General features: G+C 37.5%; 3 protein-coding genes and 1 non-coding gene across 5 annotated transcripts in view; 1 reads left to right on the top strand and 3 right to left on the bottom strand.

Moving 5' to 3' along the window:
* Window positions 1-828: 828 nt before the first annotated feature.
* On the bottom strand, window positions 829-4701 carry LOC131168398 (uncharacterized). Its single transcript, XM_058127778.1, has 4 exons — window positions 4550-4701; window positions 4408-4450; window positions 4205-4267; window positions 829-1101 (listed from the first exon to the last, which is right to left on the bottom strand). The coding sequence occupies exons 1-4, from the start codon at window positions 4642-4644 to the stop codon at window positions 970-972; spliced, it is 333 nt and encodes a 110-aa protein (XP_057983761.1). The 5' UTR covers window positions 4645-4701; the 3' UTR covers window positions 829-969.
* A 1908-nt stretch (window positions 4702-6609) lies between these two features.
* On the bottom strand, window positions 6610-8266 carry LOC131168393 (photosystem I reaction center subunit V, chloroplastic). Its single transcript, XM_058127771.1, has one exon. The coding sequence runs from the start codon at window positions 7487-7489 to the stop codon at window positions 6767-6769; it is 723 nt and encodes a 240-aa protein (XP_057983754.1). The 5' UTR covers window positions 7490-8266; the 3' UTR covers window positions 6610-6766.
* Window positions 7625-7696, top strand: TRNAW-CCA (transfer RNA tryptophan (anticodon CCA)). Its single transcript has one exon. It is a non-coding gene; the product is annotated as a tRNA-Trp (tRNA).
* Window positions 8267-8546: 280 nt separating the features above from the next.
* The window catches only part of LOC131168379 (uncharacterized WD repeat-containing protein C2A9.03-like), a 34481-nt gene continuing 16241 nt past the window's right edge, over window positions 8547-26786 (bottom strand). For both annotated transcript variants that reach the window (XM_058127755.1, XM_058127761.1), the window contains exons 5-10: window positions 25706-25840; window positions 25503-25613; window positions 24891-24982; window positions 24703-24808; window positions 9415-9501; window positions 8547-9316 (exon numbers count right to left, since the gene is read on the bottom strand). In XM_058127755.1, the coding sequence (XP_057983738.1) occupies window positions 8906-9316; window positions 9415-9501; window positions 24703-24808; window positions 24891-24982; window positions 25503-25613; window positions 25706-25840 (942 nt within the window). In that variant the 3' untranslated portion in view covers window positions 8547-8905. The remainder of the gene's footprint in view (window positions 9317-9414; window positions 9502-24702; window positions 24809-24890; window positions 24983-25502; window positions 25614-25705; window positions 25841-26786) is intronic.

Raw genomic sequence — 26786 nt, 5'->3', positions numbered from 1 at the left:
ATCGGTCCAATGGAAGGCACCACTGGTATGGCAAGATCTTGTATGTTAGCACCTGAAACTGATAGAGAGGGCACAATGACATGGGCAAAGGAAGAAAAATGAAAAATACACTCATCAAAGACCACATATCGAGACAAGTAGATGCGAGATGTATTAAGGTCCAAACACTTATTGGCAATTTGTGAGCTCGCGTAACCTATAAAGAGACGAAGCGTTGATTTTGGTTGGAGTTTACTTGTGGTATAAGGTTTTAGCCATGGGTAACACTAACAATCAAAAATTCACAACTTATTGTAATCGGGTAGCTAGGCGACCAAAAAAAATGCTTGAATGAACTCTTATTTTTTAAAATAATAGTGGACATACGATTTATTAAATAAACTACTGCCTAAAACACATAGGACCAATAAGATGGAGGAAGACTCGCCTGACTTAATAGAGTTAGGCATGTTTCAAAGATGTGACGATGTCGACGTTCACTTGTACCATTATGTTAAGGTGTATGAGGAGCAGTGGTTAGCCAACTAATGGAATTAGAAGAAAGATATTGTCGAAGAATATGATATTACCCCCCCCCCCTCCCCAATTATCCGAGTATAAGTGTTCAATTTAAAAGCCAAATTATTTTTCAATTAGCCCTTTTAACTAACAGAAAATGGAGCAAACATCACTTTTTCGACAAATTGGAAACAACCAACAATACTTTGTAAAATGATCAACAAATAATGCATAAAAACAAAACCCATCAATTTAAGTGGAAGACGTAGGCCCCCAAAAATCTGTATAGTTATATTCAAGAGGATGAGTACTAATGAGAGAAGTGGAAGAAAAAGGAAATTTATGATTTTTATTGCATTGACAAGCAGTTCAAAGAGATGTTAAAGAGGTACGAGACACTATAATTGGAAGAGAAAATCGACAAATAATGAAATCAACAATTTTATTCGACGGATACCCAAGTTGTATATGTCAAGTGTTAGATGTTGTTCGTTCACCAACGAGTGGTAAAACAGAAGACTTGGTAGCCAGAGAAGTAATGGGCATTGGATAGACACCATCCTGACATTTACCGCGAAGAAGAGTCGCCCCCATGCTCCGATCCTTCATAAGAAAATGAATTGGGTGAAACTCGAGATCAAACATTATTAGAATTAGTGAAATTATGAACAAAGATCAAGTTCTTGTGAATATTAGGAACACAAAGAGTACTGGTTAATGTAAAGAGCTTCGAGAAAGAGGAAAAAGTCATAGAGCCAACATATGTGACTTGCAAACCTGAGTCATCGCCAATGACAACCTCATTTGTGCCATCATACTCTTAGTGAACAGATAAATTGACAAGATCAAAGGTAATATTATGGGAAGCAAGTGAATTCACAAGCCACTTCTTGTCGTTGGACCCACTAGTAGTGGCACAATTCATAGACTTTTCACCAAAAACCGAGCAACAAGTCTTGGCCGAGTGTCCCACTTGGTTTTTTTGGATTTCTTTGAATTTACTATTTTCTTTTGAATTTAAATGTCTACTCTTTTTTTTTGGAATCTTATTTGACCCATTTTTGAATTTATATTTTTAATGTTTAATTTCTATATTATTTTTTGTATTTTTTTTCTTTTATATTTTTTGTTATTTTTAAGGTAATAAAACAATGAGAGGGCAAGAGCAAGGGGACAAGGACCTATCCCCTCCTTTCTTTACTTTTTTTTTCCTTTTTTAGAGGAAAATAATAATACCTTCAAAAAGTGTCCACACTTCACAGCAAGTCAATTTAATATTTTGAAACACATACAAAACCCAAATCATGCACATGAATGACTCAAAAATGCATATATTTAGAACCATTGTTTACGATCTAAATGAACACATAAAAGGCATCATCTTATCAAATGTGTCAAATTAACTGCAAAGTTTAAAAAATAGCATGGTTATAATTATAACTAATTAAGAATGTAGTAAAAGGAAAAAATACATATATGAACTTTACCATAATACTTTTCATTATAGGAATTTAGTATATATATGCAATTTGGTCAAATAATAAAGAACTTACAAACTCACTTACCCAATCTAAACCTGAAAGATTCAGCCTAAATGCTCAATGAAATTGACGCAAACACAGGAGACAATTCCAACAAAGTAAATTGATTGACCCAAACCCATTGGGAGGTTAATTTCAAATTTGGTCATTGAACTTATAACTTACATTCAATTTGATCATGAACTTCAATTGATCCAATTCATGCACACAAGTTATAGAATTGATTAAATCTCATCCAAAACCTAACACTTGTTCTTGCAATTAGATATAGGGTTGCATTGACATCTCATCCAATTACCCACTAAGCCCAGTTAGTATCTACTCAATATCCTAGTCAAATGCCCATGTAATCGTGCCACGCCCCAAACCCGCCAAGTGGGGCCCGGGTGTGATGAGATCCAATCACCCGTGTCTGATACCATAACCTTAATCAAGCATCGGAAAAATAAATAAATATCTTTAATAATATAGCAGAGTACTATATAAACATCCCAAAACAATATTTTTCAACATCCAGTATCCATATATCTCAGAAAACTAAAAACATAAACCAAAAATACAACCAAAATTTGTACTCTCTCACAAAAATACTATGCCAACAAACCCAACCCTGAGCTCGCTAAGCTCGATCATGCAGAGGTCCTGAAAAAGATGAAATTCATATCGGGTGAAACACATCTCAATAAGATGGAATAGATTAATACTAGTATGTGGCTATCATGAGGTTTGTGTACAAAATATAATTATCATTTACAAATTAATCCTCAATTATAAAATCATTTTCTGTCTCTACTCACACATGCAGCGTATTTTATTAACGAGAGTTTCTCGAGGATTGGGGTGATTACCCGCCCATAAAAGTAGCACTCCTTTGTTCTGATACGTTATGCAATCGAGTATGGCTACAAATGATGCTCATCAAGCACTTAACTTACTCAGTAAGCCCTTAGGTGGATAGTTTGTTTTGTATTCACACGCATTCACACAATTATTTATCAGCGAAGGTTCCTAAGGATAGGGAAGATTACTCGCTTATACAAGTAGCTACCCTTTGCCCTAATACGTTATGCAGCCCAATATGGCTACATCTGATATTAATTAAGGCACTCGCCTTTCTCAACAAGTCCTCGAGCGAAGAATATACTTCGCCCCAAATACATATAATACTACAATATATAATACAAGATTTACTTTACTCTGTGTCTGTTATCTCTGTATTATTCATCTTTTCAAGTTCTTAGTTTTCACACTTCTCAGTATTTTACATCACATAAATCTCTCTTCCATATTTCACATTAACATTTCACTTTCTCTGTATTCCCGTCTGCATTCATATATTTTGTTCTCATTTTATTCACTAGTTAAATTAACAATTATACATTTAAAACTCACTACCAAATGGATAACACGCTGTCATGCTTCCCCCCATAACGAGTTGTGCAGCCCGAAGGCTGGACTTAACCCTGGTTGGCCCACCAGAGTTAAATAAAAAAAACAACATCTTCAATCTGTAAGTCAAATTGACTTTCCCACACTAGTCCAGACTCTAGGGGGAACTCTACCCTACACAACACAATCGACCATCCAGTCTCCACACTCTCCACGAGACGTGTGGGTGCACTAACTCTTCAGAAATCACACACAACAGTATTGTACATAACACGAAACCGCAATCCACCGGAGTTCTCAAATCATAACTTGTAATTTAACATTCACATTCAACCTTGATTCAACAATCACACACAATAAATATTATCAACGCATTTCAGTATTTCCAACATCTCATAAATATATATATATATATATATATATATATATATATATATATAAAACATAATTCATCGCAATATATTCTTTTTACTCATGCCACACAATTTAGAATAATACACATATTTATACATTTACTAAAAATACAGCAACCCACATTCATCATTCACATTATTGAAAATACACATTTAATTATCCCCACAATTATCCAGAAAATTCATTACTTTCATCATTCCATTTTCGCAAATAATAACTAATAACACAACCCTAAACTCAAAATCACAATTCAAACGGTTGGTTTTTTTAAAATTCGCATAAGAAACATATACTTACACATATTATTTTTCCATTTTAACCAGTAAATTCACAAAATTACTGGTTTAATATATTCCCCTTACCTGGTTTCTAGAAACTACGCCAGCAGGGACCCCAAAACGATGCCTGCAACTTTCACCCGAACCCTGATTCAATAACCCTAGTTTAATAATATCAACCCCAAATAAAATACTATTTTAACATTTCCTAGGTCCATAAACTCCAAATAAACAATTAAACTCTCAAGAATAATCAATTTGCTTAATTCCTTAAATCTTACTCTAACCTTAAAGTGGTGCTTGGAAAGCCTAATCCAAAAATTCGCTCCACTAAACTTGTAGAGAAACGCTCATAAAACCACATGATAGTTTCATATCGTCAGTTAGCTTGAAGATTTGAGAGAAATTGAGGAGAAAGAATGGATTTACCTTACCCCAGAAGTGGTACCTACAATGCTCCTATGAAAAATCGACTCCGGTAGGAATGTTGGTGGCGGAGAATGGAATCCAGCGGTATTTTTCATTTTCCGATCGGCCGAATATTTGCCGAGAAAATGAGGAGAGAGAGGAGGAGGAACAGAGGAGAGAGAGTTGGCGAGAGAGAAAAGGAGAGAGGCACAACTTTATGAAGAATCCAAGCTTTACTAATATATATATATATTTATGTCAATTAGTTTTTTTTCTCTACTATTCCTTTTATTTGTTTATTTAATTAATTAATTAATTTAATAATATTTAATTAATTAATTGATTAATAATAATTTTTTTTCCGATTACTACAAATTGACTCTAATAAGATTAGTTTAGTATCCTAAAATTTAAATTTAAATCTAACCATTAAGAAGAAGAATTAGAAGTTCTTTCAGAAGTTAAAGCACCATAGCAGGCAGTGCTATCAAAATTAAAAAGACCTTGTTGAGTATCCCTAGTCGCCACCTTAGTAGGAAATGAAATTATTTTCAAGGTTCATGAAGGTCCGAAAAGTGCACTTGGAGGACTCAAAGACCTATGGATTATTATGGAGTTGAAAAGCAATTCATAATTATTTATGGAAATTTAACATAGTAACACTCTTGGATCTATATATTCCTATGTATACACTGGGGCTTCAATTGGAATTCTACAAAAATATGGAGGATCTAAAAAACTCCATGTCTAGTCTTGTAATAACTGGAAATGCTCTTGTTTGAATTCCTTCGCCTCATCAATATGTTTCTCTTAAACATACTTGCAAACTAAAATATTAAACCCCATATATTTTTTTAAAATTTATGCTTAGAAATTAATTTACTTCCTCTTTTTTCTATTCTCCACATTCACAAGATATACTTGCTACAAGAAAGTTGTATGACTTGATTAAGCAAAGCACAAAAGTCAAAATTGACTTGAAAGTACTTATATTGACTTTGCATTATGAGGGGTATATTCAATTTGTAGTCTACATAATTATAATTAGGAGGAGTTTTGATTTTGTGCAGATTAATTTATATCATGCAATTAATACATTAAAGTTGTATGTGCAAAACACTAACATGACAATTACCATAAGAAAATTTTGGAGTTTGAATTGGGATGACATCAATGGATGGTTGAAATTAACATGCTGAAAGTGATGTTGCATATGTTAACATTTGATTTTGCGAAAAGGAGATACTCCAAAATTCTATATGAGGATGACTAAGGCAGTTGAGGGGTTAAATTAAATGGGGCTCCTTTGGCGTTGATTAAATTGGTTCAGAAACCAGTAAAGAACCCCATGTGTTCCTAATTTTCTTTTTATTTGGTATGCAACTAGATTACTATTATATATAATTCTTAAGATATATATAGTAATGCTTATGTAATTTAGCTTCTTTTCATTAGTACATTTCTTTGATCACTTTGTGAATTGGCGGTTGAAGAACGAAATTGTCAAGGTCATAGCACGTGAAATGGAATCAAATCTCTTGTATACAGCAGTGTGATAATATACTTGGTTGTGGATTTATATATATAGAAAGTTATAGTGATTAGAGTAGATGAAAAAGTAATTGTCCAGATTGTACTAGCTAATTAAAGGCTGATTTGGGAAAGCAGCCTTGTTCCTCAATCGCGTTTTCCAAACTGCTACCAACTAAAAGGCATACAAAGTTAATTATCATGACTTGCATGAGTGTATTAATTTCTTTTTTCCCATGCAGTACCCTATTAAAAGCGACTAATTAATTTGTTTGTTGATTTGTATTAATTAGTTGTAACACTAATTAATTTGGTATATAGCTAGTTAGTTAAAGATTGATTGAGCGTTTAGATTTATAATCTAGATTGAAAGAAAATTTGAAGTAAGTAATGATGGATCCATGAGGTATATAGCTAGTACTAATTAATTTGGTATATAGCTAGTACTAGCTAGCAGCTAGCTAGTGATCGATGGACGCAGACGGGGACAAGTGACGGCGATTGATGGACGGGGCTACTACATATGTATGAGCGACGGATGGATAGATGGATGAAATTAAAAGGAACATACTTATATAAATACTAATATACGCACGAATTGAACATATAACTATATCATATATATATATATATATATGATATAGTTAGTAGGTAGGTAGGCGACAGATACATATCATATGCATATAAGGATGTGAGATGATATGTGGATCAGTTGAAGAAGTTAGGGTTGTAGCCGTTGGAGGAGGTGGCGAGGATGTAGTAAGCGGCGATGTGGCCGAGGGAGCCCCAGGCGAGGAGATCGACGATGTTGAAGCCGACGGGGTCGTTGGACTTGAGGAGGCTGACGTACTCCTTGGCTCGGGTGTCTCCTGCCTCGAAGTGGGTCACCCCGTTCTGCACCGGCAGCCCCTGCTTCGCCACGTTCTCCCTCTGGAACTTGAAGAATACGAACCTCCCCAGGAACAGCGATACCCCCGTGCTCAGGCTTATCACCACCGACGGATTCAGCTCCCCCCTAATAATATTTACTCCTCCTCCTTTTTTTGTATTATAATTATAATATTTATTATTAGTACTTCTACCTCTACTGCTGCGGGTGCCGCCGCCGCCACAACATTTCTTCAGACCCTGAAAGCATATGCGGCTGGGATTATAGCGCTGGCGCTTCAGCAGCTGCTGAGTACTGCTAATTGCGGTTGCTGATGACGATAAGCAGCAGCAGCTGGGCTTCGAGGCCGCGTACACGGCAGATGACGCTGCAGCCATTATAACTATGGAGATGATCCAGAGAGGAATAATATAATATAGAATCGAGGGGCGGGCGGCCGAAGTTCGATATGATATGGATAATGAATGATCAGATGAGACTATTTGTTTCGTCTGCAGCTCGATAAATCCCAAAGTTTGTGTGGAGGGGAATGAAGCATCCATCCTAACATTTTTGGAAGATGAGTTGGCTTTCTCTCACTGGTCCATTATGGATTAGAGTCATTAGACGGATTCCCCCTTTCCTCACCTCTCTTTACATTATTTTTTTATCTACGGATTAAGCATCGCAGCATGTTCGGATCCGTGGCGCAATGGTAGCGCGTCTGACTCCAGATCAGAAGGTTGCGTGTTCGATTCACGTCGGGTTCAATTTTCTGTATTTTTTATTTCCAAAATATAAAAATTCAATTCAACTACCTATCGAAATTAAACAACTCTCTTTTAAGTTGAACCAAAATTCAAAACTAAAATCTAAAACAAGGCACAAATCTAGAATTTGAAAGAAACTTTTGCAGCTGCGCCAGAAACGAAATAATAATAATTAATTAATTAAAAAAAAAACAATACCCACAGTTCAAAGGTCTTATTTTTTAGCGCACGCAAAAAGTTGAGGAAATTACGCCTCTCTCAAATTGAACCAACAAAATAGTCTACCCACGGTTCAAAGCTCCGGCGGGCAGCATCAGACTGCCTTGTTTAGGTAAGAATTGATGTGGGCGTTTCTGCATTTGAAGCAGTTGACAGACGGAATGCGTTTTAGATCATGAGATGCGAGTCTTGAGAGCTCACTTCTCATCGCAGATAAAACGTTTGAGAAAGACCGGGCGGAACATAATTAATTGTACGAGAAGAATGGCAAAGAGACGCACAGGTTAGCTTTGGCAATTTAAACTATGACAGGAACCAACATCAAGAAAAGACCCATCACCATCCCTGCCAACATCAACGTAGACCAATACAAGAATTCCAGTTCCTCCAGCCTACTATTGAGATTTGACACTCCAGATGCTAGATGCCAACCTACCCCATAAACTCTCACTAATTGCAACACGAGTACATGATTTAACTAAATATCTCAGCACAAATGAGCATACAAACAGATGCCCATCCCAATTAATGCCAGATCAAATCTCATTTGGACTAAAGTTTTCCTTCTTTTTTTTCTTAATATTCTATCTGCTTTTCTAGTTGCAATAATTTACGGCTTAAGACTGAAAAGTAACAAACAAGAAAATCTGATAAGGTACATTCTCAAACGCAACATGGATTCCAATTCGAGATACAGTAGAGATGGCAAACTGTCATGAAATGTGAAAGAGTTTGGTACCCTCAGAGAAGCCCTACTCTTAATTTCTTTTCCTTTGCTCCCATTACCAATGCTTTTCTGGCCTTCTGTACATCCCCTCCCCACTCTTATACAGTTTGTGGTAATCCACATAGGCACCAAAATTAAATCACCCATACACAGCTACAATTTCACAAAAAGAAAATACATTTGAACCCAAGATCATTTCTCTGCAGCCCCAAGTAATGAGCCAGGCCCCCCACACAACTATAAACTACAGATTGCACTCAACTTCAAATCAAGTCGAGGTAAGAGTAGCTCCGACATCGACCATACTCAAGAAGGCTACCATATGTACGATCCCACACTCCAACAAAAAGGGACTCTGTATCAGGACTGAAAGATAAGCCAGATATCTCTCCAAAGAAATCAACTTCTTGCTCCTTCTCATAACCATTTTTAGCATCATATACATGAACAAAATCCGCAGGCTCTGCCATTGCCATGAACCGACCATCTGATGTATAGCGAATTGACCGAATAGCTCCTAGATTGCCCTTAAGGACAGCAACCGACTTGGAAAGGTTTCGAACATCCCAAACTCGGCAGGTTTTGTCCTGGTTGCCAGTAGCAAAAGTGCGACCATCAGGATGCCATGCTGATGCAAATGAGAAATCTAAATGCCCACATAAAGGCATCACCGTCTGCAAAGATCAAAGCCTCAAATTAGCACATGTTTTCCTTTTCAGCCTTCAGATATTTAACTTGAAAATACAATTTGATAAAAAGGGGTTACTGATACCTTTCCAGTTTTGGAGTCCGCCAATATACCATCTGGGTTGTCGCCAACAATTATAACAAGCTTACCATCAGGACTCAAAGAAGTGTGCTGCAAACATAGCAAAGAAAAAATTGTGCAACTATAAACCAGCATATAAACTAATTGTTAAAAGCTTAATATACATTGTTGCCCTACAACCTAACAGCTTACGCTTTTAGGTAAAGTGATAATCTAACATGGTATCAGAGCAGGTTACCAGGAGATCCTAGGTTATAGTCTCATTAGCAACATTTATTGTGTGGGGTTGGGAAAAAAATATTGTATTCCCTGTAATGGGCGTAATTTCTCTCGACATGCTATCAGGATGCACATGCTGGGGAATCTTTAAGATATGCATTGTTGGGCCCCAACCTAACAGCTTAAGCTTTTAGGTGAAGTGGTAATCTAACACTGATCATTCAGAGATACAACAGTCTACAGCAAGGTGGTTAGGTGTCACTTGACAACCGCTGTGAAATTGAGTATCCCCTCTCACCAGGTAAGCTATGGTCTAATAGATGCAGATTTTCTCACAGATTTCTTGCTCTATCACAAACACCATAACATGGTAATAAGTATGCAAGTGCAAATACAAGAGAAATCTATATTTCTTACCTTTGCGCAAAAAATGTGCAGGACGGATTCAAGCGTATTTTTGACTGTTTAATCCTGAAACGTTAGAACCCTAGTCTTCTAACATCAGAAGCTTTAGCAGAACCAAAACTTCCTTGTGCCCACCCACCATGGTTGGAGGAAAACCCAAAATATTGATCCAAACCATAAAACCAAACCAAGAACCAAAAGATCAGCTAACCATCTTCCTTGTTTGTTTTCTGTTCTATAGTATAAAATTTTTGGGTTATTAGTTCAGTTTCAGTTGAGCAACCTCAATTTAGCTAAATTGAACAGATATAATATAAATATATTTAAAATATATTACATAAACATATTTTATTAAAAAAAAATCAAGATTTTATTGAAAAATGTAAAATAATAATGTGAACTAGCACACAAATAAACTTTGCTGCTATTTAGCTCTCACAATTCTCCACTCCCACTTGCAGTGTCACACCATTTTCCACTCTATATCTCGCATAGTCTCTCTCTCTCTCGGGACATGCTATATACGAAACGTACGAAATATAATAAATATCATAAGGCAGATGTAGTAGGGGTTGCAAACCGGACAGTACACAACTTGGTTTTGGAAGATATGGCACTAAAAGTTGTACAGCTGGTCGTCTTTCATATCAAGCCAACTTCTGCTGATGAAAGCATTCATACCATCATCTCTATCCCTTGCTCATTCTAGGCCAAGCTCATCCCTTCTTAAAGTACTTTGCCTTCGGCATCTCACGAGTTGCTTGTTGCTTCGCTCACTTGCCAGCCGACTTCCTTTCCTAAGAATTGGGGTTTGCTGGACATCATCTCATCTAGTTGAGCGAAGGTTGCAAGGCTGTCTTCTACCTTTAGTCTTTAGTTAAAAACTACCTTATGTGGACCATTCCATACTAGTCTAGTGGCGCGAGGGGAGAGAACGAGCCCTGAAGCGAGGGGGAGGAGAGCGGCTGTTCCTATTAGATGCTTATTCCGAGAGAATATCCAGCATAAGCTCACTGAAGAATGGGACTTTTACGTGGAGAAAATCATGCTCAGAGATTGGGTGGAATCTATCTACGAGATGTCCGGTAGTATGGTATGAGGAAGCCTTTTTTGACTTCACTTGACCTTTCTTTGGAAGAACTCTTAGATCAACCTGCGGTTTGTCTACGTCTTAATCGGACAGACCGGTCTGATGTTCAAATGGGATTGTTAAGGCTAAGAGCTCAAAGAGTCACTCACTTTCACACTTGGATTCAATGCCCTCTCTTCGAAGATTAGACCTCTTATGGGTATCTCTCTCTCTCTCTCTCTCTCTCTCTCTCTCTCTCTCTCTCCAACATTTAACCGGATGAGGTTGGGTCTGCCTGCTGAGGGCTTTTCCAGGGAGAGGCTAAAACATTTCTTCTCTTGTTCTACTGAGGGTCTGCCTGCTGAGGATGTTCTTCTGATTGTCTTTCTTTTTGCTTTTTCCCTTTTGAAACGATGGTGTCCAAGGCCTTTTGGAAACTCGACTAGTCCACCAAGATAATGGGCCCGCCCCTCTAACCCTTCTAATTGGTTGTTATCACCATTTTTCTCTTACATCTGTCACATGAGATCTTCCATGAACAATGCTTCAGCTATTGAAAAGGTCATTAATCTGATCACATGTTTGCAAAATTTTGCATCTTGGTCTCCAATTATTTATGAAATCATTTAAGCATAGTAGTCAAAGGCGCAAGGCACACCGTGGCGAGGAAGGTAATTGGAGCCGAGGCGCGAGGTGTGAGGCAAAGGTGCGCACCTGACTAAGGTGAGGTGCAAAATTATTAAAATTGTGTACAATGCCTATTTGGTGGGTAATTGATATAAAAACACATCAACAATTATATTAGAATTTCAAATGCCAAAATATTCAATGGTAATTAAGACAACCAAGTACCAAGTTCCAAGTGAAACATAGTTCAAAATAAGTAATTACGCATGCAAGAGTTCAAGCTTCAAATTGGAAATGAAATGAAATTGCCAAGCCAAAGGCCCAAAAGCATCTTCAATATCAAAAGAAAAGAGTACAATAAAAGAGCAGCTAAATTCAGTAAAAAAAATTCTATGTCAATACATTTCAGAAAAATGTATAGTTTGTATACTGCATTTCCAAACAAATTACAAAACAGCAGCTAAATTCAGTAAAAAATGTTATATATTAATTATAAAGCATAAACTTGCATTAAACTACATAATTAATTACACATTATATAATATTAAATTGGAGGCTTAATGCAAGTTAATATTATAAGAAGAAGCAACCAGCAGGAAGCAGCAGAACTGAATAAGAACTGAAAAAGAAGAATAACTGAAGAAGAACTGAAGAACTGGGAAAAAAAAAAAAAGGCAGAAGCAGAACAAGAACTGAAGAAGAACTGAAGAAGAAGAATAAGAAGAAGCAGAAATACTGAAGAAGAAGAAGAAGAAGGAGAAGAAGAAGAACTGAAGAAGGAGAAGAAGAAGAAGATGACAACTTACTAGTTTGAAAATCAAAGCAGCCTAATGACTCACGAAGGCTCGAACCTCGAAGACGAAGGGCTCCTGCTGGTTCAAAGGCTCGAAGACAAAGAGCTCCTGCTGTCGAAGACAAAAGCCTCGTGCTGGTTCAAACTCCGAAGGATCGAAGACAAAGGGCTCCTGCTGGTTTCGTACTGCTTCAAAGGGTCAATTGGTCGAAGACAAACAGCTCCTGCTGGTTTCCTGCTGCTTCAAAGGGTCAAGACAAAGGGGCTAGGGCTGCTGCGAGTCGAACTGTCAAAGGCCGGGTTGCTGGGAGAGGGCTAGGGCTGGTTCTGGCCACGTTTTATTTCTTAACAGCTTCAAAAATTTCAAGGCGCTACTCACTGCACCTGGAGAATCAGTGCGCCAACCTGCGCCCTTCGAAGGTCGCCTTGCCTGAAGAAGAATGAGGCGCTAGCTTGGTCGCCTCACTGCGCCTTGCCCCTAGGCGTACTTTTAACTACTATGCATTCAAGTGTGGTTAGAATTTGAAATCTTAATATACTAGTAGATTAGATTGGCATTTAATAGCAGCTTTCAATATCATTATTCTTTGGAAGGGTCAGTGACCTAGTGTATATTGTTTGATAAGTCGTGAAGATCAGTTTTCACTTGGTTCATTTTGTAGCTCTCTCAATTTCAAGAAGAGTCCACTACTTTGTTGCAGACTACACAACTCATGTATTGCGGATGAAAGTAGCTTCTTCTCAGATATTATTAGTACTTTATATGTATTTATTATATTATATAAGTTGTAATTAGTGTTCTTCTGAACTTTTTATAGAAATTCAGGACAACTAAAGCACCTATAGCTGCACTAAAAGCAATAGCGATATTGGCAATGCTACTCAAAACTTTTAATACATTATCAGCTCAAGTGCAATGGTTCAACCATGATTTGACCCACAACCCAAACATCCACCATGCAGGACAATTGGTTCCCCACCTTGGCTGATAATCTCCTTCCCCAACAACTGCCCACTAGAACTTGAAATTAAACCGACGACCAAGGATCTAATACCACTTGTAGATCAAGCATTGTCGCACCAAAACTTCAGCTTATAGTGAGAGTGCCAGTCAAATTATTTATATTAAAGTATTAAAGCACCACAGCTCAACTACAACTTGACTACATGCACAGCCTCCACCACATGGACCAATTGCCACAAGTTGGCCAGCAAATGTTAACCTTGTCTTTTACACTAAAACTGCTCAAGCACCACTGTTGAACCTGATAACACACCCAGCCCTCCATACATGGACCAATTGCACACCTTGGCCAACAGATGTCAACATTGACCATGGAACAAAAGCTCTTGGATTTGAAATGTTGAATTAATGTATGTAAATTTCATGGATTTAGAACTTGGATGATGAATTTTGTTGTTGAATTGATGGCCAGATGCAATTTTATTTGTATGTTGTACACTAATTTGAAGTCAGAATGATCTTTTATTGATGTTTGAATTTCAATATCTAAAGTTTGTATCTTTGGAATTACACATCATAGCATGCCCATAATGGAAGGAGACTAGTTTTGTGATGGCTTCGAAATTTTAGATTGGACCCATGGAGGAGATAATATCAGTTTTCAATATGTTGGCAAATTGTCACAATTTGGCACGAAAAATACAATATTTGGATTAATCAATTCAGTTTGATTAACCAAGGAAATCTTGTCCAAAAGATCAAAATGCCTCCATTTCAGTTTTTTTTTTTTTGGCAAATCCAAAAGTCAGCACAACATATGTAATCCTGCCCACCACAACATTGTGTACTGTCATTTTATATTTTTTCCTTTTATCTTCATTTTGTATATTTTATTTATTTTGAGCAAGCTAGTAAGTTATCATTTTACATTAACATATAATGATTATAGAATTTTTAGGTATAAAAATGACTATGGGATACCTATGTTACTCTACTGCCTTGGATGATTTTTAATATATATTAATATATTAGGGAAAAAGAACATATATATACATATATATATATATATAAATAAAAGCTAAAAGAGAAATAAGAAGTGTAGGAAAAAAAAAAAGTAACTAACAGATACTAATTAAGAAAACCCCTCTTTAAACCCTTGCCATCCTAACTAAATAGCACTGCAAGTTTGTCAATTCCGGCAGACCTTTCTTCACCTTCTGCATGCCCCCATCCATACGAACTTCTTTTCCTCCAGGTCCATACAGCTATAACCCCATTTTATGCAATAGTTGTTGGGCTCTAAATTCCTCCCATTGATATCCTTTTCATCTGATATGGTGGCACATAAGATAAATGCCCAAGTAAATCGGAAGATTCAGACACATACACGTATTGTTCCTGAAACTCAAAACAATAACAAAAAACGTCTTCACTGGTGACATCACTCTCATCATTTGACAGATCTCCCCGTTGCTTTTTCTTCTTTCCATTATTAACCTTTTCATTTGTATCCCCCTTTTGAACATTAACACCCACCTGTACTACCATCCAACAAGAATAAACCTCACTGCCCCTGGCCTTATCATAGCTATTTTCCTTATCACAATACACTACTCCCCCCACCCCCAACCCACCTACACCCCGAAAAAAAAACCAAGCTTACCCTAAACAGCATTTATAGAGACAAGCACACATACAAAAGAAGATATTAAGAGAATGAGAAATTACATCCTAAAGGATGCGAGGAAATCCTTAAAAATATATATAAAAATACAAAAAAAAAATTTAAAAAAAAAATTGTAAAAACTAACATAATAACCAAGAAAACCCTACAAAATAAAAAAAAGTAAAAACTAACATAATAACCAAGAAAACCCCACTTCGAACCCTTTACATCGTAGTTCAATGAACACATCACATTTTCTAGTCTTCACCTTACTTCTACCACCATCTAGCCAAGTTTCATTTCCTCTAGAATGAGATATCCACAAGCCCAACTTATTAAAAAAATGCTCATCCTCAGCTTCTAGATCCACAAAGGTACACATTTGCTTCTCATCCATTCACCATTTCCCAAAATATTTAAACCCCAACCCCCCCCCCCCCCCCTCTCTCAACCAAAAAAAAAATCCTTCCATTTGAGGTGGCGGCTCATACAAAAAATCCCCCAGTAAATCATGAGTTAGAAGCATATCCATATTGATCCTAAATCTCATCTAAAAGCAAACCATCGTCACAATCAAAATCATTAAGGACTTTTCTGTAATTATCAAAGGCATCCCCTCATATCCTTTACTTCACCAGTCCTCCCACTTGTATCACCAGTCTGAAAATTTAGCGCTTCCACCATACATTTTTTTAGATAAAATAAAAAGATTCATTAATGAAGAGTTTGAAAATTTATAGTATAAAGAGGAAAAGGATCCTCCAGGAAAAATGGGAAAAAAAAAAAAAAAAATTACATCAACGCTGCCTTCCAATCCATATAAACATTGGACGGCGAAAGTCTCCCAAAAACCCCAAAAGAATGAGCCCAAGAGCAAATTCACAGGAATATTCTGGTATTAAAAGTTCAAGCATTCCTTACAAGCAAAAGTATCCACAATGTAGAAAATACTGCATGACTCCAAAATCCTCCAATCATTTCTGAACCCCCAAAAATTCACAGCTGAAAAATTTTAAGCATCATGCAGAGCCATCCAAACTTCACTTAAACAAGAAAGCAAGTCATTCTACAAATACCTCTTCACCCAACAATCAACAAATATATGACAATTAGTCTCATTTTCCTGACAACACATCGCATACACATGGTCTGAGAGCCTTATGAGGCATCCTAGTCTGAAGCAAGTCATTCTTATCAATCTAATTGAGCACCAAAATCCATATGAAAGCCTGGATCTTAAAAAAGGAGTATTTGCCTTACAGCTTTCTCCAGACGGAAAGGGTTAGGATTTGTGGATTCTGTGAGATGGGTGAGAGGGGACTTTGAAAAGGACCCCGAAGGGTCCCTAATCCAAAGCCCAGCATCCCCGTCACAGTAGGAATATAAGAATCCAAAACACCCAATAAGCAAGTGAGCTCATCAACCACTTCCATTGAGATTTCTAAAGTGCAAATCCCAAGCAAAAAAAGCCCTCTCAAAAAATACAAATATGAAATTGGTGTGTAATAAATGGAAGAAAGTCTAAGAAAAATATCACCAACCCAAATACCACCCCAAAATGGACTTTAGCACCATTATCCACTTTAAAATGAATGAAAGAAAAGAAATGATAAGATACTTGGGAAACAAATTTACAAGGACTAGGTTGGGTAAGAACGCCACTAGCCCAATCTCTCAATAAACTAATGCCATAAGGAGTTAGAGACTAAGGAAAACCTCCATAACAATTTACCTCTTAAAGAGATGTTCCTAGAAACCACATTTCCAGGCCCTAGTCCCTCTCAAATTTAGGCCCTTTAACTAGGAGTGAGCAAAATTCGATAAAAACCAAATTACTCGAATTAACCAATCCAATTCGATCGGTTTCGTTCGGTTAAAAAAAAGTTCGGTTTGGTTCGGTTTTGATTTTAAGGGAAATTTCTGTTTTCAGTTTTTTGTTCGGTTTGGGGTAATTTTAATTTTGGCTAACCGAATTATATACAATAATTATATACATAATAACTAACTCATAATCTAACCAGGCGGGGGATTTAATTAGGTTCCAACTTCCAACTCCAGTACTCTACTCCAGGTCTCTAGCCTCCATTCTCCAATCCGCTCTCCAGCCTCCTTGAGCGCCACTGGACCAGTCGCACCTCAGTCTCGCACGCCATGTTGCCTCGCCCTCCCCGTGGCCTCTCCCTCCCCGTCTCCTCAACCCCCCCCCCCCCCACCTCGGGTCGCCTCACCCTTAGGTTGTTAGTTTTTACAGACTTTTTGATCATTTTATCTTCTACCATATACAGTTTTATCTTCTGCCATATATTGACTTTTGGTTCGGTTAAATTCAATTAAGCGAATTAACTGAAAATTCAGTTCAGTCGGGTAATGGTCGGTTAACAAGACTAATTCGGTCAATTTCGTTATGGAAAATTCTTAATCGAAAATTCGGTTAATTCTGTTAATTGACCGAATTGCCTAAACCGGCCGAATGCTCACCCCTACCCTTAACTACTTCCCAACTAACAAGATGATAACTCTTATCATCCTCGAAGCTAGAGCACAAGGAATCTCTTATTAACTTCTCCAAATTCCCGACCACTTTCGTGAAAACTTTAAAAAGAGATAAATTTGATGGAAACACACAAATTTCCACTCATATCTACAACAACAACAACAAAAAAAAATCAAGGTCAACGTCCCACTATGTGAGGTCGGCTAGATGAATCTTTTTCTGCCAATTTACACAATTTGGACAATTTCCTCCAACAATTTGAAGGCTATTAAATCCTGATACACTATTTCATTCCAAGTTATTTTCAATCTATCCCATCCCCTTCTATTGCTACTAACATAAACTAACTAACTCCTCACTAGAATTTTTTTCTTTAGACTACCAAAGTTACCTCACTTTTGTTCAAACTTTTTTCCTCATTTCAGCACTCTGCATTGCCCTCCAAGGAGCATTAACCTTTTGGCCACTAAACTTAGCACCGGTTTCCTTCCCAATAGATTTTTCCCCAAATGATTTCCCCACCTAAATCTCACCCGCATAAGCTTGTTTGGAAACCCACCCCCACCCCCCCCCCCCCCCGGCGCTTCTTCTTCTTCTTCAACCACTCAAGAGGCCCACCAATAACTCTCTCCTCTATGTGGATTTCCATCTCCCACTAAAGTAACAGAATGATCGACCAGATTTCCAAAGATATTTGAGACGAATTCTGGTGGTAACTTCTTTGCCTTCAATACTTAAGAGCATATTTGTTAAAATTAGGCGTGCCTAGGCGCGAGGCGTAGAGAGGCAAGGAGACCATCGCCTCATCCCATGTGAGGTGAGGTGACTTGCAAGAGTCAAGGTGAGGCACAGAGGGGGGCCAGGCAACGTGAGGCGCGCCTTGAAATTTTTGGGCCTATTAAATAAAGAAATAACCAAAGGCTAGAGCCCTAGCCCTCATTCGACTCGAACCAATAGGAAACCTAGCCCTCTTTGATCCTTCGAAGGCCCACGACCCTTCGTGAGTTCGTTTTGCACATTTCAAACCAGTAGAAGCCTTCACGAGCCTTCGAACTAGCAGCGTGAGTTCGTTTTCGAGCCTTCGAATCAGCAGGAACCTTCACAAACTAGTCTTCGAACCTTTGAACCAGCAGCATGAGTTCCTCATGTTGAACCAGCAGTGTGAGTTCGTCATGTTGAACCAGCAGCGTGAATTCGTCATGTCAAACCAGCAATGTGAGTTCATCTTCAACATTTCGAACCAGCAGTGTGAGTTCTCCTCTTCTTCTTTATGCTACCTATTGCTGCTTCTTATAATATTATATGTAATTAAACATGTATTTTAATGCAAGTTTATAACTAATGCATAATACTTTTTTTACGGAATTTAGCTACTGTTTCGTAATTTGTTTGGAAATGCATTATACAAACTATAATTTTTTTTTAAATATATGATACATTGTTTTTTCAATTAGGATACCAAGTCTTAAATCTTATATGGTTTCTGGAAGTGGAAACTGTACCTCTGCAAAGAAAGATCCTGCATGGAAGTATGCATATTTGGGTGATAACAAAAATAGAAACAATTTGACTCGCAATTTTTGTGGCAAAGTCACAAGGGGAGGCATATTTTGGGCAAAACAACATATTGTCGAAGGATTTCGAAATGTAAAAGAATGCTCTAAGTGCCATGCTCGTGTATGTGAGGAAATTAACGAGTATATGTTGAAGAAAGATATAGAAAAGGAGGAAAATGAGTTATTGCCCGACTTTGATGACATAGATCATTATGGGGAAGATGAAGAAGATGAAGTTCAAGAAATTGACACTTGTGGCAAGAGAGTGCTTAATGATGGAAGCAAAAGTCAAAGTCAAAGTTCATACCAATCCAACTTGAAGAAACCAAAACTAAAGGGGCCTATAGACTTGTTTTTTACTCTTGATCTAAAGAAAGCGATTTAAGCTAGGAAAGAAAGGAAGATGAAGCAAACATCAATAAATGAGGCGTGCAAGAAAGAATTAAGAAAAAAGGCAATGACAGATTTTGCTAGGTGGATGTATGATGCTGGAATACCATTTAATGTTGTACGTTTGAGCAGTTTTGTAGTGACACTTGAATCGATTGGGCAATATGGTCCTAGAATAAAGCCACTTAGCTATCATGGAGTGAAAGTTCCTTTCCTAAAGCAGAAAGTTAGTCGAATGAAAGAGTTGTTGAAGGTCCATAAGGAGGAATGGGCAAAATATGGCTACTCGATTATGTCTGATGGTTAGAGAGATTTGATTGCTAATAAGGACATAATAAACTTCTTAGTGAACTCTCCAAGGGGATCTGTGTTCATCAAGTCTATTGATGCTTCTAATCTTGTCAAGAATGTAGATAGAATGTACAAATTACTTGATGAGGTGATAAAGGAAATTGGAGAATCAAATGTGATTCAAGTAGTAACTGATAATGCTTCAAACTATATTGCAGCAGGGAGATTGTTGGAAGCAAAAAGGCCACATTTATATTGGACACCGTGTGCTGCCCATTGCCTCAATTTAACATTGGAGGATATTGGGAAGATGCCTTCAATTCATACAACTTTGAAAAGAGCAATGTTTTTGAATGGTCATATTTATAAATGTGTTAGTGTGGCGAGCTTGACGAGACAATTCACTGGAGGAAAGGAGTTACTAAGGCTTGCAATTACAAGATTTGCAACTGCCTTCATCACCCTTCGTTCAATCCACCTTCTAAAGAACAACTTGAGGAAGATATTTACTTCTGAAGATTGGAATACTACTAAATGAGCAAAGGAGGTAGCTGGCAAAAGAGTAGCTAGTATTGTTTTGATGCCTACCTTTTGGAGTACCATCGTCTATGCTCTTAAGTTGACAATCCCACTTGTCCGTGCACTCCATTTGGTTGATGGGAAAAAGAAACCTACAATGGGATACATTTATGAAGCAATGGATAGGGCTAAGGAAGCCATAGCTAAGGCTTTTGGTGAGAGAGAGGATAAATTCAAGGAGGCATTTAAAATTATTGATACAAGGTGGGGATGCCAACTCCATCAACCGTTGCATGCAACTGCACACTACTTGAACCCGAAATTTTTCTACTCAAATCCCAACATTTTGCAAGGTTACTGCCAACCCTTGAAATGCAAGATAAAGTTGTACATGAGTTGGAAAAATACAATAGCTCTAGTGGCGTCTTTGGAATTAATTTGGCAGTGAGACAAAGGAAGATAAAAGCACCGGGTAAAGTGGCATTTTTACTACCTCTTTCTTTTTAAAATTATTTTTTCTATTTACCTAGTAGGTATTCATTTAAAATTTATTTTATAACAGCGCAATCGTGGATGTCATTTGGATCATCAACTCCAAACTTGCAAAACTTTGTAGTGAAAATTCTTAGCCTCACGTGTAGTACTACTGGCTGCGAAAGAAATTGAAGCATATTCCAATATTTAAGTCATTAGTATATCGTGGATTAATTATTTAAGAACATGAACTACCAGTCAACTGCATTTTAGAATCATTATTTACCATATTACTTACCTATTGCAACTTCATAGCAAAAGGAGAAATAGGCTATCCCAACAACGCTTGAATGATTTGGCATCTGTGAAATATAATCGAACTCTAAGGCATCAATACGACAAGCGTGACACCATTGATCCCATCTTCCTAAAGGACATTGATGATAGTAATGAGTGGTTGATTGGTAGGATGGATGGCGATTCCAATGAGGATGATGAACTTGTGTTTGAAGATGATATTTTGACTTGGGATTCTGTTGCTAGAGCTGCTGGACTAAATAACCCCCCGCATCACACTAGATCAAGAATAAGTGCAAATATGTCATCATCGCCTAGAGGAAGAGCTTCATCTAGTAGTGCAGCTAGTGCTAGGGGCCGAACAACAATGTTGGAACTTGTAGATGAGGATGAAATCCAAGTGGATAGTGCAGAGGAGACAAAAGAGGAAAAAGATGTTGGACAAAACAATTCTGATGATGAAGAGGAAGACAATGATATCTTGGCAGACTTAGTTCATGACAAGTGATGACTGATGATTGAGGAGGATTTTTAGATTTTAGACTTGGAAATCTTTTATTGTACTCTTTTATTTGATGCTTTTGGCCTTAGCAATGTCATTAAATTTCCAATTTTACTATTGAATGTTTTGACATTTTAAATTCTAATATCAATAGATATTCATATGTTCATATATCCATTACCCCAAATAGGCATTTTACAGCATTTCAATAGTTGTGCGCCTCAGGCGCCTTCGCCTTGCGCCTCGCACCTCGGCTTCAAATACCCCTCACGCCTCGGCTCACCTTGCGCCTTTGACTACTATGCTTAAGAGAATGTTATTTCCTCCTGTGAAGAGTTAGTTGTCACCTGCTCACCCCAGCACACTGCAATTGCAAGGTCAAAGGGTTTTGGTAGCCGAACAAATGAACTAGTCCCGGGCTGCCCATAAAAGTTGTAGAGTGAAATCTAGGCGTGACTACTTGCAAGCACCTCTTGAACAACATAATATGGAAATTGGGCCCAGTTTGGAGGAGATAAATGAGTTGAAATCCCTTCCTCAAGTTAAAAAGACTCTTCGATTCTTAAAGAGTAATGTTCAGGATTTGGGCCTTATCACTCTAAGTAGCAACTGAGAATTACCCAGGCCTCCCTTCCCATATAGTATGGCCCAAATTAGAACTCATTTCAAACTGGTTTTGATCTTGTTCACAAAGCTGGCCCATCCAAGAAAAAGAAAGCTCCCCTTCCTTTACACTGTCCAATCCAAGCCCAAAATAATCATTGGACATCCAGGCTCGCACCACCCAATCTTGATTGCCTCATCTTCACAGAAAGAAACCTTAGCCTCCTTTGACACCCTTGCATCCCTAGCAAAAACCCTAGCTATCTCAATTGTGGGAAACCCAATCTCTACAAGAACATTATTGACTCCCAGTATGAATGTCCAAGATCCTACACTTGCTTCCCACCACACGAGCACAATACTAATTCTTCTTTGTTACCACAGCACTATTCATTAACTTTTTTGTCAACAACTTCCTCCACCTACATCTTCCTTCTATACCAACAACTTGGCTCCATGAATGAGTCCCAGCCTTTTTCCCATCACCTTCACCAACAATGCTAGGAAGAAGAACCCTAACGAATGCACAAAATTCATTCCCAAGACAATCCCACTTACCTCCTCCAGATCCACCAAGAACAAAAATTGAAAATCTCTTTCATTTCCACCCAAGCCCTAACTCCAAAAACTTTCCAACATTTGTGCACAAATCGCCATCAAATATCTCATGAAAAATACAAAAATTCCCACCCAATCTTCCAAAATGACAACCACCCATTAGAGAAGCAATTAGCAACAGCTGAAGACAATCTCATCCACCTATTACATGCCTGCTAGTGTTTAAGAATGAAATGAGCAAAAATCTCACCCACTTTCTCCAATCTCATATCGAATTTCCCTTCAATATGGAGTGAACATTTGTAAACCCCTTGATTCATCTCATACCACTAACATTTACAAGGGAGACAAGAAGAATAGGGTAGGTTGAGAGAGAGAGAGTTCATCGCTAAAAATCCCTAACGTAATTCAATGAGATAAAATAATAATAAATACGGGAATTCATGAAGCACCCTATTAACGTAAACTGTTTTTCTTTAAGCGAAAAAATCCTACCGCTGAACATCATCCCTACAAGGATCTTGATCCTTCGCAGACCCTCGCCCATCAATGGGAAGAAAAGGATGCTCACTAGCCAATCTCTAATCAAGACCACATTAAGTTCATTTAAGCCATCGGCTCTCCAACCAAAATGCATGAAATGATGCTACCGACAGATATTAGGCAAACATAATTGTCTTGTCAAGGACCACTAACATGCAGTTTAACAGTCATAAAAACACAAATATACATCTTCACTAAAGGATCTTAAGCACTCAGCCAAAAAAATGCACATAGCTGATTCTCCATGTGCCTATTACTGAGTTGCCCATGTGTTGACGCTAACGTCAGCAGTCCACCAACCACCCCCCCTCCCCAGCAGGGTTTTTGACGGGTTGGGGGAAAAGAATTAAAAATGTGCAGGGCAATACAACCTAATACATGGCAGCAATAATTAGGCTACCAGTCTACCATCTTTAACAAAAAGCAGGTGTTGCAATGCAACATCCAGGCAACAGTTTGATGAAGGATGCATGCTAATGCAAAAAGCTTTAGGCACTGCAGGGAAGGCAATTTGTGGTATACTATTGCAAATTTAATTATAATATTCTTGGGGATCACCTAAGATAAGTATCAAGAATTTTAACTTCGATTTAGGGATATGCACTTTCCTATTTTGCTTAGAACTAATTTCCTACCATATGCTTTATGTGCCCATATAAGACCAAGTTTGTCATGGTTTTAATTAGAATCAAATATTACAAGGCATTGTGAATCCTTTTGAGGAACCAAAGGTAGTCAGATGCCCATTCTATTTCTCCTGTTTCCCTCCCCTCCTCTGCAGAAGAAAACTGCCATTAGTAGTTTTCCCCTTTTAACAAATAGTTGGAAGATATACCCAAGGAAATCAAAATTTAATGGCGATGTTTGGTTGAGGAAAACAATTTTAATCTTTCATTTCCAGATTTCCAACTTATTACAAAAATGCCACCTTATTTTCTAGCTTTCCAAGATTTCAGGAAGTCTAGAAAACAATAAAAGATGTTTCCCAACTTTCTTATACAAAATTGGAAAACTGGAAAACAAGGTGTCATTTTCATAATTATTTGGAAAACTGAATGGAAAATAAAACTGTTCTTCCACAAGTTAACAGGGCCTAAGGATTTATGATTTTGGCAAATATTCTAATTATAGATGTTTGCCCAGACTTGGAAGTACCTGTTGTGAGCAAACTTGATAGACAAGCATGTCAAAGATGGTAACACCCCAAAATTGCAATTAGCTTGAAATTTGATAAATTAAATGGTAAATGTGTGTTCTTCCTCCAAACAAAGTGTCCAATTATAGGTCTAGCTAACAGGAATATCCAACATATACAACTTACATTAACTGGCCAGGGAAAATGGAAATGCTTGGAAAGCTGAAATTTTTCCATATCGAAGTCTCTTACTCCAGAGTCATTATTTGACGCTGTAAAGTGCATTGCACCACTGATAAAGAAAACATAACAATCAGGTTTTTATTGAGAAGTGAATAGTTAGAACACCAGCAAAATGGGAAAAAGGCAAATACCTGGCACTATGATAAATATCAACAGCATTGGTAATTGCATTATCATCATAAGTTGTTCTCGAACAGAAGCTCACACCAGGTCGATCGAGAAACTGCATTCCAAACAAAGCAAGAAAATCTCAGGATTAAAGCTCACAACTTCCAAAGAAAAATTTTCATGAACTTAAAAGATTGCGAAGGTTTTGGCATAATAACAGTGTCAGCAAGACGTCTTTAACTTCTCCCAAATCTTTGAATCTTATATTTTCCATCTTCTATCATGGATCATGGTTTATTTGACCGCCACCAAATTCTAAGGAATGGAAAAATAAAAAAGAAGCTGATACTAACAACAAACTTTGTAATTGATTGAGTCAGCAATCAAGACCTACAAAATACATTCACCCCTCACCCTGATAGATATCCTAGAGGTTTCAACAGGATCTTACACCAGATAAATGGTGTATTGGTAGGAAGCAGACAACAGAAACTGAAGCAGAAAATAATGAAGACAGTTAACTCTAAAGTGCAAAGATGCAAGTGACAAAACACATATCCTGCAAGTGCAATGACCATGTACAATATCCTGCTTCCTCTTTGCAAACAAGATATAACCAAAATTATAAAACTTACCTTGCAAATAAGTTCTCCCTGGAATCCTCCAGCAACCAGCAAATTATCTTTTACCGCAAGCGTACTAACTTGGGTCTGCGTAAATCCTTCCAACAAACTTCCAGGATGTTTCTGTACAGAAATGTAAATCAATTAATTGTATGGACGTAACAAAAGCTCCTGATGGAAAAACATGGGTAGAAAACTAGACATGACACACGCACCTCACATGGTGCCACATGCCCAGAAACATTAAGAACTTCAGACTTGCTGCAAGTTAGTGAAGACCAATGGATGACAGAAAAATGAGACATAAAGTAGACATCATGTTTGGATGTAGCCCAAACCAAATTCCTCAACTGCATCACCAAATAAGAAATTACGTTCCGCTCACTAATAAACAGGGATCTAATGAGCTAAATTTGTGATAGTTTACCAATAAACTGCATTAAACATCCACAAAAAATTTGAAAACATTAATAAAAATATATATACAAGGATCAAAGGCTAAATATACAATAAAGATGATGTGTGTGCATGAAAATTCTTGAGAAATCATAAAATGGCATAAATGCCATCACAATGGCCCACGGCTGCACTTTGCAAATGAGTTTTGCACAAAACTGTATATCCACAAAGGGTAAGAACTTCAAAATTCAATTCCACAACGTCTCCAATATTCCAAGAACATTTTCAGTATGATTACAAGACAATAAATACCATAACCTAATATCTACTTTCCAAAACTAAAACTCACTTTTCCAGTATAAATTACTAAAAATGAAGATAAACTAAAACTATGAACAGGGATTCCTCATCAAACCCCTACTCCTCAAACAATTACTACCACCATCATTCTCTCCTACCATGAAAAAGTTTGGCTTTGAACACCAATTAACAGAAGAGGGCTCAGGGAACAGGAAAACCACCAACCAACACTCAAAAGTAAACTCACATTTGATAAAAGGATAGAAATGTTACTCCAAACATGTTGAACCAACCTTGACGCTCATTGAACTCACACAAACAACACAGATCATGCGATACCAAAACCATGGTTTTTACCCAGGACCAATGGCTAGGGGAAGCCAACCAGTACGTCGGACACCGTAATCAGCCCAAGTGCTAGGGCCAAGATGCCAATAATGACGCTTTAAAAACTAAAAGCTTGCTAATCCAAATGCTTTTTTCTTTTGGGGGGAAGATACCATAACACTTTGTCCACATATGGAGGGCAAGCCCAAGCCTGAATGTAAAGGTAATACACCCAGGGAAACAGCCTCCCCACTTGTATAACATGGGTAC

This window comes from Malania oleifera, chromosome 1, assembly GCF_029873635.1.
Source record: "Malania oleifera isolate guangnan ecotype guangnan chromosome 1, ASM2987363v1, whole genome shotgun sequence".
Taxonomy (NCBI): Eukaryota; Viridiplantae; Streptophyta; class Magnoliopsida; order Santalales; family Ximeniaceae; genus Malania; species Malania oleifera.
This window is presented reverse-complemented; position numbering and strand designations above follow the sequence as displayed.